Source organism: Coenobita brevimanus, chromosome 54 (assembly GCF_032717465.1).
Source record: "Coenobita brevimanus isolate Jiangsu-jjx chromosome 54, ASM3271746v2, whole genome shotgun sequence".
NCBI lineage: Eukaryota > Metazoa > Arthropoda > Malacostraca > Decapoda > Coenobitidae > Coenobita > Coenobita brevimanus.
This window is the reverse complement of record NC_137007.1, coordinates 29,099,665-29,114,809: the sequence shown is the minus strand read 5'-3', so window position 1 is coordinate 29,114,809 and position 15,145 is coordinate 29,099,665. Positions and strand designations below refer to the sequence as shown.

General features: G+C 39.5%; 1 protein-coding gene across 1 annotated transcript in view; it reads right to left on the bottom strand.

Moving 5' to 3' along the window:
- Positions 1 to 6,516: 6,516 nt before the first annotated feature.
- The window catches only part of LOC145401068 (uncharacterized), a 12,378-nt gene continuing 3,749 nt past the window's right edge, over positions 6,517 to 15,145 (bottom strand). The window contains exons 3-4 of the mRNA XM_080273439.1: positions 7,642 to 7,780; positions 6,517 to 7,521 (exon numbers count right to left, since the gene is read on the bottom strand). Coding sequence (XP_080129565.1) covers positions 6,517 to 7,521; positions 7,642 to 7,780 — 1,144 coding nt within the window. The remainder of the gene's footprint in view (positions 7,522 to 7,641; positions 7,781 to 15,145) is intronic.

Here is a 15,145-nt window from a genome sequence, read left to right as displayed (position 1 = left end):
ACAAGTAGCGGCAGTCTTCATCCCACAACGAGTAAATCACTAGAGAAAAGGACCGAGAAAACATCGACATAGAAAAACGGAACAAACAAACGAAGAGTGAGACACGACTCACAACTCATCTTACTCACTCGTCTTCACTCAAGTTAATCATCGCTACTCATTCACTCACCACAGCTACCAGTGTGGGAAGTTGAGGTCATCATGCGTGCTTGCTGAACAGACGCCACGTCAGTCAACACACCACCTGCACCACCACTCACACCATTCCCACCACGGTAAAAATTAGTGAGTTACATAGTTACTTCATTTATACAATACACAGTGATAGACAATAAGCTTCTGCACAAACATATAAAACGTGCTGTATAGTTACAGTTTACATACACAAACTTACTTCAATTATCTTCATAATTCAATCATTAAATACTTGCACCAACAATAAATATTCTACACTGTATATATTCATTCATTTATTATAACATTTATTTACTACCAACGAGTGTTACCATTTATACCTACATAAAATACGTGTTTCATATATACAACTATACACATTATATCTACAAAGTAATAAAGAAAATATACCATCACAGTTACTCAGTGAGCGATTAAAAGAACTGTATTAAACATTTATTAATTAAAGCTACCTAGTGGAAACATATAAATTAAGTTACAAGGTAAACTAGAAAAAAAAAAAAATGGCCAACACAAATGCCGTTAGCAAGAGTGAACATCTTCAACACAATCGTGAAGACAATGATTTCCACACATTGCTGACACACATATTACTCACGATAGGTACAGGTGAACAACAAGTCAGTGTGTATAGTTAATACTGTATATAGTGTATATATTTTTTTATATAAAATAACAAAATATGCGACTATATAATATCATTTTATAGTATCTGCAATATAAACTAAACTTTGAAAATGTATCCCAAGGAAATTAGCCAGTAATTATGTAACCATGAACAACATGGAAAAAGGTGTACACAAGCAAAGAGAAACAAACTATAGAAAATCAATACATACAAAAAAAAGAAAGAAAAAAAAAAAGAAAAAAATAAGAAAGAAAAAAGAGAAATAAAGTAAGATCACATAACAAACAAATGAAAATAAGTGTAAATGTTACTATATATGCCAAAATACCACATAAACTACAAACAAAAAAGCAAATTGTGTCTCCACAAACAAGTGGCATGACACATCATCACTATCATCGACCGCAGCATATGTTAGGACTGCAGTTATTACAATTATGTACTTACAAACGATATGTAACAATTATGTAACGACAAACGATTGCATTATGTTACACTAACTACAATTATGTACCTACAAACGATATGTAACAATTATGTAACGACAAACGATTGCATTATGTTACACTTTGCCAATTATGTAACAGTTGCATTAACAAGATGTAACTTTTATGTAACTTTAATTACAATTATGTACCTACAAACAATATGTAACAATTATGTAACGACAAAACAGTTGCATTAACAAGATGTAACTTTTATGTAACTTTAACTACAATTATAAGGCCAAGACACTTATGTAATAGTTGCATTAACAAAATGTAACTACAATTATAAGGCCAACACAATTATGCATTAACACAATATAAGTCATACAATTATAGCACAATTCTGTATTACCAGTATCATCATACAAGTTAGGTGAAATATTAGACATTACTAAAGTGATAACTCAAATATGTAATGTATAACCTAGCAGTATTACCATTGCACAATTATATGCGTACGTCTGTTGTACATGCACGTCTTACAAAGTGTTATACAACAATCATTGCATTTATTCAAATATGTATACAACTTGTTTAAATGTATTATTACTGAATAATCACTATTTACTATGAATAATATATGTATACAATATTCATACAATTATGTTACTTTTACAATATTATATATTTCACTTAATTAGCTTATAAGTTCATTATAATGTATATATAATATGTATTAATATGTTATGACTATTAAATGTCGATGGTACGCCATTTTCGCGCGACCGAGCAGTGTGGTAAAGACTACATATTATATAGATAGATAGATAAATAGATAGATAGAGAGACAGATAGAAGCAGGGAGTCAGATGATGAGAAGGTGTTGTGTCTGCGAGAATCGAGCAGTGCTAAACATGCTTACACACTCTTAACACTGAGGAAAGCTGACGACAGCGGCCAGTAAGGAGATGATGCAGTTAGCTGTCAGCAGTCCTCTCGTGAACAAAGATCTAGTCCACCCACGAGGAACACACGTGACACACCCCTGCTACACCAGAATTTAGGAAAGAGAGCTCAGACGGAGATTAGCCACCGAACAGGCTAGACAGAAGGAGACAAGCGACCCTAGAGAGAGGTCGAGACGGAGATTAGCCTTAGAACAGAGAGAGAGAGAGATAGCGAGACAGGAAGGTAGCTACCCGGGACTTATACTCGTTCCGTGTTTAATATTTCCAAGACAAATAAAAATAGTCCCATATTATTCTTTACCTCTCCTGTCGCTACATGACATTTGGTGGGGAAGCTACTACAAGATATAAAAGCCGCTCGACCACAAGTCTAAAATATACTTCTCTACAAGTAACTACAAAGTCTTTATGACACCGGTGCTTACTCATGGAAACCTCCATATTCTCATCAATGACAAGGCTCCCAGACTCCACCGAGGAAGAGCTATTCTTTCTCTCCCTTGCTGGACCAGGAGCGGGAAGGACATGAGGACGTGCCGGCTTGGTGAGGGTGGTCAGATTAATCTTATCAGACTTGTCGGGCTTCGATTTTGGCCGCACCGACTGCGAAGGAGCAGGGGCAGCCTGAGAGTAAGAAGTGGCGACAGGGATGTCTGTAAGAGAGTTGGAACGTACAGGGGGTCTAGACTTAGAGGTAGGGCATGTGGCATGTGGAGCGAAGGTAAGGTCAGTCTGTGTCTCCACGGTGCACATCACGGGACGGGACACAACCGCCGATGCATAGGAGGCATTAGGCTTGGGAGTTGCATGCAACTCCTTCACCTTCTTCCTAGCATCGTAAAAGGATATGCCCTCAGTCGCTTTCACTGTGCAGACCTCTTTCTCCTTCTTCCACTTGGGACAAGTCCTAGAGGAAGTGGAGTGAGCATCCTTACAGTGGAAACAACATTCAGTCTCTGATGTACAGCGGTCAGCAGAATGTCCTACAGTCGCGCACCTGCCACATACTACGTTTGAAGCTCGACAAGCCTTTTCGTGGTGTCCATAGAGTTGACACTTTGCACAACGAAGGGGGTTCGGGATGTATGGTCTGACATTTACTATTTCATATCCAACTTTCACATTGGTTGGGAGAGATACCTTTCCAAAAGTCAAAACAACAGTTGCGGTCTTCGTCCTTATGCCTTCCGAAAATCTTGTGATGAATCTGGCCTCTATTACATCTTGCTGAGAAAGTTCCTGTACGATTTCTTCCTCCTCCATAAGCACAAGATCCCTGCAGGTGATAACACCCTTCCAGGAATTCATGGCGTGCGGGATCGTTGTTTGGACATCGTGACAGTGGAACTTCCTCAGTTTCAGCAAATCCTTGACCTGGACAGAATTAATGGTTTTTACGAGAAGGTCTCCACTCGCAAGTTTTTTCACTTGTTCCACCTCACCTGCACACCCATCAATCACCTTCTTGATGATGAAGGGATTGAGGCTGGACAGGGGAGTGGAACCAACCGCATGAATCTGTACAAACTCGGCGTTTTTTACGTTGATGTCAAGGCAGGTATGTGTCTGGGGCCGTTCAGTCTGGGGGCAGTCCGTCCGTGCAGCAGTCGGGGGTCGGTCAGGACTACCTCCCCCCCTGAAGGGGGGGAGAGGCAGTAATGGCGTCCGCCATAGTTACCACTTCCCCCGTGAGGGGAAAGTGGGAAGAGAAAGAAAAACAACCAAGGGAGAAATTGCCCGGGGAAAACACACCTAGTCTGAGATTACCCTCTCAAACCACTCTCGGGAGGACGCGCCTGTGTGTCACTCACACCCCAGAGCGTTCAGTGGGGAGTACACTCCAGAGGTTAGTAAGCAAAGGCAATCTCAGTAATTAGATATAGACACCTACTATATCTACTAAGGCCAGGGAGGAAAATGAGGTCTAGCTAACCTAGCTTTATTGAAAAACGCCCTAGTGGCGAGCAAAAGGAAATAGCTAAAGCCGGTGAGGCAACCCTGCAGCTAGAGGAGAGTTCAGCACACATCCTCTCTCTCCGCAACCATCCATCAAAGTCCTCCTGATTTATATAAAATAATTCTTCTCTTATCTGGTACCGTGAACCACGATACAGGTTGGGAGTTGTGGTTCAGAAACATCGCGCCATTTATGGGTGAACTTGCTCACTGTTTCTGAACCACAACTCAAACTGTATAGTGGTTCACGCTACAAGATAAAAGAATTATTTTATATGAATCAGACTTTATAAATAGCATAGTGCACAACTAATTATACCAATCACACAGTGTTTATTAGCCAATATCACAGCATAATACAATGACCACATAATAATATAATACGGCAAAGAGGATGAAGCTTGATGATTCGATAAATTCTTGGGCATGTACACACGAACACACACACACGCGCTGTGCCACGTTAGCCATATCCCGCGACTAGGTGGTCCGGGTGGAACTCTTGTTGACTGTACGCTGTAGAACAGGCTAGAGGGCACATTTGAATTAAACCCACCCAACACTGTATTCGTGCTGAAAAGTGAAGAGAATACATGCATATTTAGAATGGTTTTTGTGGCATCTGGTGGTTCTGTGCCCATTTTTTGGTGCGTCTCCACCCAATTGGCTATAAATTCATTTTCAAGGCCTAATATGAATGCCTGAGATGTCCCTAGATATCAGGCCTGGGTAAATGAAGCTTAAGTTTCAGGCAATTCCGCCCAGAAATGTCGGTAAGTCATGACAACAAGCATTTGTTAAGAAGCACAATAATGTCAATACTACAAAGAAACAGGTAAAAACAAAACATTTTCTCTTTGGGAAATGTAAATTGCTGTATGTATCCATCGAATACCTCATCACATATATCTTGGGTATCAAACCATGGTAACCAAACCGAAACGTTTCATGGACATAGCAGCATTTCTTCATTCCATTTCAAGTTCTCAAACATTTAGTATTCCACATCATGCTTCATCAACTTGAACCCTTCATTCCGCTCCAGTCCTCTCAGCATATAGTACTATATACTCTTCGCTTTTAGGAATTTAGGCTTTAGTATGAGTTAACTGTTACTCCCAATCCTTGTGTGAAACAGGTCAACTCTGGAAAGTCTTAATCCTCTGTCTGTATTTCCTGCTACGGTACGTATGGCTTCCAGTCTTTTAAATGCTTTGTGTCCAAGCATCTCTAAATGACTGGATCTTAACTTTGGCTCTCTATTATCGTGTTTTTATTTTTTCTTAGAGGGAACAGTTTGTGGGCTTCTAGCCTTTGGTTCCTTCTTCCTTGCCTATATATATATATATATATATATATATATATATATATATATATATATATATATATATATATATATATATATATATATATATATATATATATATATATATATATATATATATATATAATGAGGAATGGTCAAATACCATCACCCACCATCTGTACTGTGATATGCTAGAGATATTATATTTAATAAGAACATTAGAGGGAGTACTTATATGGCATATCTGTTCTTAATGGAATGGCAAAGAAGTTAGTTTAATGAATTTCAAATGCTCAGACTTACCTGCAGCAAGTACAGGGCAAATTCATGACCTTCAGAATTGCAGTCCACTCCATTATGCACTCGGCCGCCACCATCTCACTCCTGTGTCAAGTCCTGCAGCTAACTTTTTTTCAGGGGTGCCATGAATTTGAGGGTGTTTTAATATACATATATTTTTTAAGCCTTAATTACCAGGACAAATCATAATTTATTTATATTACTGTGAGATGGTTTTACTTAGTGCAGGAGAGACATCTGCTTGTGAAGAGATTAATGCATAATATTATTTAAGAAGTGACATGTACCAAAGTGCATGCATATTAATAAATCAGCAGATTCCTATATAAGTAATACCTTATAATGAAAGTGCCTGGAAGCTTATACCCAAAGCTGAAAAGTTTGCTAGTGTACAGCATTGTAAAATATCTGCAACTTTCCATTCACTGAATGACATAAGACAGAGCAGTGTGTGTCAGCTGAGTGTAAAAAAAATTCCTCCCAGTTATGTTATATCAGGGAAAGTGTACGCAGCACATGAGGATATATTGAATTTATCCACTGATAAATGTTTGAAGATATACAAATCACACGATAAAGGAACTTTCACAGCTTTTGAAGAAAACGTTCGTTTCAGGCATTTTTGCAGAGAACCACAGTGCTGTGCAAATGAGACTGGAAATGTTGATATTATCTGAGAAAAATGTTAAAATACAGTATGAATGGTCCTAGTATCACCAGAATACATTACAGAATTTAGAAGCACTTCCTGTGGACAATGGATGGGCCTGACTCGTCATACTCCTGCTTGCTGATCCACATCTGCTGGAAAGTGGAGAGAGAGGCCAGGATGGACCCACCGATCCATACAGAGTATTTGCGCTCAGGAGGAGCAATGATTTTAATTCTCATGGTGGATGGTGCGAGGGAGGTGATCTCCTTCTGCATCCTGTCAGCAATGCCGGGGTACATGGTGGTGCCGCCAGACAGCACAGTGTTGGCGTACAGGTCCTTACGGATGTCAACATCGCACTTCATGATGGAGTTGTAGGTGGTCTCGTGGATGCCGGCATTTTCCAGACCCAGGAAGGATGGCTGGAAGAGTGCCTCTGGGCAGCGGAACCTCTCGTTGCCGATGGTGATCACCTGACCGTCAGGAAGCTCATAGGACTTCTCCAAGGTGGAAGAGGAAGCAGCAGTGGTCATCTCTTGCTCAAAGTCAAGGGCCACATAGCAGAGTTTTTCCTTAATGTCACGAACAATTTCCCTCTCAGCAGTGGTAGTGAAGGTGTAGCCTCGCTCAGTCAGAATGGTCATGAGGTAGTCTGTGAGGTCACGGCCAGCCAAATCCATTCTCAGGATGGCATGAGGGAGGGCATACCCTTCGTAGATGGGCACAGTGTGGGACACACCATCACCAGAGTCCATCACAATACCTGTGGTACGGCCAGAGGCGTACAGGGACAGCACGGCCTGGATGGAGACATACATGGCTGGGGTGTTGAAGGTCTCAAACATGATCTGGGTCATCTTCTCACGGTTGGCTTTAGGGTTGAGTGGAGCCTCTGTCAGCAGGACTGGGTGTTCCTCAGGTGCCACACGCAGCTCGTTGTAGAAGGTGTGGTGCCAGATCTTCTCCATGTCATCCCAGTTGGACACAATGCCGTGCTCAATGGGGTACTTCAGGGTGAGGATCCCTCTTTTGCTTTGTGCCTCGTCACCCACATATGAATCCTTCTGCCCCATGCCCACCATTACACCCTGAAAGCAGAGACCCGGAGAGCATGAGGTAGCTATTGGGTAACTCACTGATTGTATGAGTACAGTAACCACCGTATTTTGAACAGATGTTTATGTTGATACCTAAGTAATCATGCTCACCTGGTGGCGAGGTCGGCCAACGATGGAGGGGAAGACAGCGCGAGGAGCATCGTCTCCAGCAAAGCCGGCCTTGCACATGCCGGAACCATTGTCCAAAACCAGTGCTGCAACCTCGTCATCACACATTTTGATGGATTTTCTGAAGTTCAAATAAACAGTTTTATTTGTCTGGAAAACAGGTATTGAAATATTAAATAATGGCTGAAGTGTAATGGAGCATGTCATTGTTGTTGGTGCTGTGACCCCAGGTTTATCTGGACATGAACCCGGTGGATTGCAAACTGAAGCAGTCCTCCTGTAGTCCACTATCATCCATGCAGGGATCGGGAGTGAGATGAGGGATGTTAGTACTGTATATACTGTAGTAACTGGACGACAGTGACGTTCCGTTATATAACTGCCATCACATGGAGGGATCCCTCTCTTGCAGATAACCTCTATTGGTCTAAGATTTGAAGAGGGGAGGTTCTGTGATCTCCACCGCCCTTTCAGATCAGCATGTGACAGCATAAATGAAGAGGAATACACCAAGTAAAACATTCCTTCACACTACAACAAGCAAACATAGATCTGCAAATACAGGTCCCTGTTTCAGCTTTAGGAACATACAGAGTCAGGTAAAGACCCGCCCCTTTGTAGGGAGAGGGGGACACTATTGCATTTGATGTTTATTTCCTTATCAATTTATTCATCCCTTGGCCACCCCCTCCTCTCTAATTCTTCATCAGGCCATGCATTTTGGGTTGTCAGTCATGGAGGGAAAGGTATAAATATCGATTCCTAGGCCGTAACCGTGTTTTATTTTTATTTTTACAGGAAAGGCAAGGGATAATAATGGAGATTTTTCCCTTGTCTCCTGTTCCTTCTATAAACTATCTTAGTGATGAGAGGAAAATTATCCTTGGTTGTATCTGTTTTGTGCAGGAAGAACAAGGATAAGTGAGTGCATAATCTTCCCCTGTACCAAGTTCTTCCTGCAGAAAAATATCGTAACTTACGAATGGGAATCAATCATAAACATGTTCGGGAATTCCATTCTTAGAATTGTGCTATCACCCCCCAAAAATCCTGACGTCTCGTTTGCTTTTCTCTTCTTGGACATTGAAAATACATTAGTGAACCCCAAGTACCCGGGACTGATAACAAGGGTCTGTGACCAGAATTAAGTCGTCGGCCAAGTTAAAGCAGGAGAGGCGACAGGGCTTTTGTTACTTACTGGCTGTTCCCGGGGCCGTATTTGTTGACTTTCCTAAGCTTAAGTTGTGCATAAGATTGCTTGGGTATACAGCCTCCACTTATGCAGCTCCCAAACACTTCACAATCTTAAAAAGTGAATGTCAGAGTGAAAAAGTACGGAAAGCAAAACTATCTGTGCTTATATTTAACAGTTATAGAGACTTGTGTAGCCTGTTAATTGGTTAGAATTCCTTATTAATACGATCCCTGCGTGTAGTAAGTCCCAGTGCTCTTTCCTTCACCTGGGAAAATCACTTCTTCACTCTCTCTTCCTGCCGTTTGGTGGTGTTCTAAGTGGCATAGGAGTTTTCGTGATACCTGTTTCTGCGTGACTTGTTCTGTTATTATAGCTCAGTATCCCTTTGTATACAGTATTACTATTGCAAACTTCTTCATGCTGATATTAAAACGATATAAACAGCATACAGTACAGTGATATGTTGCTGTGTAGTGTGCAACATAAATCGCTAAGAAAAAAATTCCACGATCCTTCAGTACCACTGAGAGTACGGCTATTTCTTTTTTACTTGATGGCAGGCTCAGGATATTTATCAATTTCACTAACCGTCTCGTTGTAATATATATATATATATATATATATATATATATATATATATATATATATATATATATATATATATATATATATATATACACACACACACTATATATTATATATGATACAAACACGTTTTTAGGGCGATTTTTTATTTTTTTGAGAGTGAGTTTTAGTAGCACGAGGTTTAACGGTCATTTAAACATAACATGTAACACAAAGTTCAGCAATTTTGCAATTATGTCTTTAACCCACTAGCTGTGTAAGTTGAGTGAATCCTTGGTACGTTCTCTTGTGTTCCCTCCCTTCTTCCTCCCGCGTACCACGCAAAAATGCCCGAATGATGCTCCCCCCCCCCTTTTTTTTTTCTCCTTTATACTTGTGCCATCCCAATCACCACTGTATGAAAAAGGAAAGACGAGTGAAACATCGTAGCTATTCTGGCAGTTAACATCTCTCGGAAATCGCAGGTGACAGGCATTACATGACTCCAAACAGCCTTGAGTTGGAAGCAGCAAACAAAGTTTTCAGAAGACCTGTATGCCGTAATGTTGGACTAATTTGTGCGTAACTCCGCCGGCAAAGTTGTAGGTGATGTATTCACCCGTGTTTGTGTCTGAAAGTCTGTTTGCGTACTGGATATCCAAAAGTGTTCTAATTGGATTTCATGATGGATAAGTGGAACTGGGTCAAACAAGAGTTGAGATTTGCAGGTGGATTCGGATCTAGATGCAGGAACTGATCGTAAATTTGATTGGCGTTGACGTAGGTATGCCTTTTGTCAGCTCTTGTAACGAGGGCAGGCTAAGACCGTAGAACTGAATACCTCTGCCTACTGCGTTAGATGGAGGTTGGTTTATAAATCATAAATTATATTGGCGTTCGTGGAAGTATGCACTCTATGAATAGTTACTTTCTATAATGTATTTGCAGCAAAACTGTGTTTTAATTTCTCCTTCATGACTCTCGTTCAGTTGATGCTGTAGCCTACTCTCAAGTAACTACTTCAGAGAGTATTAAATATGAACGCCGTGCATCATACTGTAAGTGGAACAAAAAGCTTCGTAATGCATCTTCCTAAGCGATTTAGTTTGCATTTAGTACTATAACTCCATTAAATATTATTAATGTTGTAATATCGATTTAGTTGCAACTGCAACGAACAGGAGGGTATCGAGGTATAACGTGAAAAATAAATCGCTAAGGAAGAGACGTAACAGAGTCTTATATATATATATATATATATATATATATATATATATATATATATATATATATATATATATATATATATATTCAGAAAAGGAAAGAGGCGAAGTTAAGAAGTGAAGAACAACATGTTGATGGCCAGGTAGTTGAAGTACGTAGAGCAAAGTACTGGAGTTTATATTTTGAAGTCAAAAGACTCGTTAGATGTGATAAGAGGAGGCTATAATATGATGAAAAGGCGACAGAAACAGAAACTAAGTAAAAATGACGGTCAGAGCATAAGGGCAGCGTGTCAGGCCATAAAGGAGTTAACTGGGACTGAAAAGAGAAGGAAGGAAATACCTATACGAGATAGAAATGGTAACTTGATGACTAAAGATTTTGATATAAAAGGAAGGTGGAAAGAGCATTTTAAATCTGTACTGAATAGACCAATCCCAGCTGAAGAGGACATTTTGCCAGCCGAGAGAGATTTGCAGATAGAAAAAGGGGATATAACTTTGGAAGAGGTAGCAAAATCTATAAAGGAATTAAAGAATTTTAAGGCCCCAGGAGAGGATGGAATATTTCCTGAAATGCTTAAGGTGGAAATTGAGTTGATGAATGCGCTTCTGAAACTTTTTAATGTGGCTTGGAACAATGGTGGAATTCCAGAAGAGTGGAAAAATGGAGTGATTATAAAAATGCCAAAAAAAAGGGAGATTTAAATGTGTGTGGAAATTGGAGGGGGATAACCTTGACACCTGTAGTTGCAAAAGTCTTTTCCAAAATCTTGTTGAACAGAAGAGAGCCAGTAACTGATAAAATTTTAAGAGAAGAACAAGCGGGATTTAGAAAGGGTCGACGTTCTTATGATCAGATTTTTATTGTAAGGCATCTAATGCAACAAGCTAATGAGATGAAAATGCCAGTTAGTATGTGTTTTGTGGGTTTTGAAAAGGCGTTTGATATTGTTTCACGTGGAGCTATGTTGAAATTTATAAGATTCTATGGTATACCAGAAAAGTTTGGAAATATTATTAGAAGCCTGCATGAAGGTACTTTTTGTAAGGTAATGGTAGGTGGTTCTTTGAGTGGTTCATTTGAAGTTAGGTCAAGAGTGAATCAAGGAGGAGTTCTTTCGCCTTTGCTGTTTGTTTTGGTTATGGATTATGAGAAAGGATGTAAGGAGAACAGGTGCAGGAATTAATTGGAAAGAAAATAAGAGGCTGTTGGATTTGGCCATGCTGATAATATTGTACTGATTTGCGAAAGTATTTTTTTACGAGATGCAGAGGGTGCTTAATTGTCTGGTGGAGGAAGGAGAAAAAGTGGGATTGGTAATAAACTGTGGAAAGACTGAAAATATTAATATGAACGTGGAGAACCAAATCGATTATGTAATTGGGAGTAATGTGGTGAAGAATGCAGAAACTTTTAAGTATCTGGGAACGATTGTATCATCTAATGGAACATTAAACAACGAAATCGAGGAGAGGATTAGACAGACTTGGCGAGCTGTTGGGATGTTGAAATATGTTTGGAATAATAATGTGCTTTCGGTACATACTAAAGTTACAAGTCCATGGATTGACCAATTTTAATTTATGGGCTTGAGTTATGGTACAGTACAATTGCAACAGATCAGAAAGTATTAGGATTTGAGAATAAAATACTGAGAAGGATTCTTGGGGTAAAGTGGCAAGACAGAGTTACAAATGAAAGAGTAAGGGATATTACGAGAGTGGAACTAGTTGATGAATATGTGAGACTCTCGCTGGAAATGGCTGGGGCACATATATAGAAAAGAAGGCACTTTAATACAGGATGTGGCAGAGTGGACTGCTAAAGGAAGAAGAGGCAGAGGTAGGCCGAGGGAAACCTGGTTGAGGACAATGAAAAGAGAAGCAGGAGAGGAGTGTTGGTGGGACCTGAAGGAGATGACAAGGGACAAATATTGGTGGAGAGAGTTCATCGAGGCCCTGTGCATCCCGTGGGGTGCCACAGGAAATATAAATATATATATATATATATATATATATATATATATATATATATATATATATATATATATATACTGTATATATAGATCTATATATGTATATATATATATATATATATATATATATATATATATATATATACTGTATATATAGATCTATATAGATCTATATATGTATATATATATATATATATATATATATATATATATATATATATATATATATATATATATATATATATATATATGACAGCCGCACTCATCCCTGAGTGGCATTACATGAGCAGTCAACACCAACCATCCCTTGGATATAAACCTTCACCGGCTCAATCCGATTGGAGCGCAATAATTACTCACTAAACCACTAGGCGCCAAAATTTGGTTATATGGTTACCACCCAGCATAGTAAATGGTTTCCTGGTGTACAGGAAACCATTTGGCTTGTCACTCAGTGTAGAGTCACCCACCGGCAGAAGGAAGAGGAAAGAATGAAGGAAAGAAAGACAGAAGAGTGAATGTAAAGTTACCCGTAGGCAGAAGGACAAGGAAAGAATGAAGGAAAGGAAGACAGAAAAGGATGGAAGGAATGAAGGATGGAGGAGAGGAAAGGGCAGACACCCGACAGCAGCACTACATCGAGTGAGTGGATGATGAGCGCCCCCACATATATATATATATATATATATATATATATATATATATATATATATATATATATATATATATATATATATATATATCCCATTGATCCCAGTGTCCGGAATACTGGACAGAACTGGGATTTTTCAAGTCTCTATAATGTAGGGAACCCCCGGGTAGGAACCTATGAGCTTCGTGACTATGAGCCGATAGGGGGAGGGCGGTACGCTTAGTACCCTCCCGGTGCCATGCCTCGCCCAGCACCCCTGGGATCCAATGGGATATATATATATATATATATATATATATATATATATATATATATATATATATATATATATATATATATATATATATATATATATATAAAATAGAATGCGACTGTTGGGCAACGTGGATTTCCTATCTGCACCATCAGTCACAGGCTTAAGGGATTTAGTATTGGCTCTTTGACCCTTAATCTCTTCCTCTTGCTGATTACAGGAAACTTCCAGATATTCATGTGAACATTCATTTAACATTGGTATCTGCAGTCGTATGTACAGTGGTTATTATTATTATTATTATTATTATTATTATTATTATTATTATTATTATAGAGGATCGTTGCAAGTTCAAATACTCTAACGCTGGTATTTAGGCAGTTATGAATACTTTTTTTTATTTCTTTACGTCCGAGAAATATAAGTTAAAAAATATTTACCTGATTGTGACGGCCGTTATTTATTCTTTTAATTTAACGTTAGGTAAAGCTTATATATGCACTCTTTCCCTACCGTGAGAGTGTTGGTGAGCGTGCGGTGGTGGTGGCGATGTCAGGTGAAAGACTGGTTGGCGCTTATCCTTATCAGAGGCCGTCCGCCTGAACATCACCATATAAGGCCATGATACCGCCAACTGATAGAGAGAATTGAACCAGCGATGATGAATAGGGACTTCACTGTATCTAATATGGCTAATCACTCGCCATCTGTAATCTAATGAATGTCGAAAGGTATAATAGTAAATAAGTAACCCTTCAGCCCGATGACACATTCTGTATAATATATTGACACTAACTTACCGCTTACTGTAGTGTTATGATACCCCCGGCTGATAGGAGAGATTACAACCAACGATGATGACTACATACCTCACTGTGTGTCTTTTGGGCCAACCTGAGCAGTGTCAAAAGATGGCAAACATTTGATGACCTTTTCTCTCCGACGATGTATTTTTCATTGTTCTTGTCACCATTATATACTCTTCAGGGCATGACTTCGGGCATGCGTTTTTTTTTTTTTTTACAGGAAAATTTCAAATAAATCCTCAGTACACTCAAGTCATTAATGCTACGATATATCACATATTTTCACTAGATGTATTCTGTTCCCCCCCCCCCTACCCACGCACAGTTCCATCTCTTCCCACACCCATTTCCCTTTCCCACGCTCATTTCTCCCCTCCCCGACACTTTAATTCTCGGAAAATGTAGAGATAAACCTTCGCTACAGTCAGATGCATCTTTTTTATCTTATCTATAGCCAGACTCCTTAATCTTGTAAGGAGTGGCCACAGTCAAATCGCCTCCATGCCGCCCTGTCCTCTGCCATTTGCTGCCCTCCGCTCAACTTACATTACCCTCACTCATATGCCTCTCTACTCCATCCCTCCATCTCATCCTCGGTTTCCCTTACGCATACTAATCCAGCAACACCCATTTACACACGGTACACTTTCTTGCCCCTGACCTACCGCCCACCGATATCCCAGCCCAGCCCACTTTTTTTTTTTCTTTTTTTTTTCTTTTGTTTTGTTTTGATCACCACGTTCATTTATTCAGTTCCCTTTGGCGGTTTATGACGCGACGCAGATCATGTGGTCGACGAACGTGCTTGTTATAT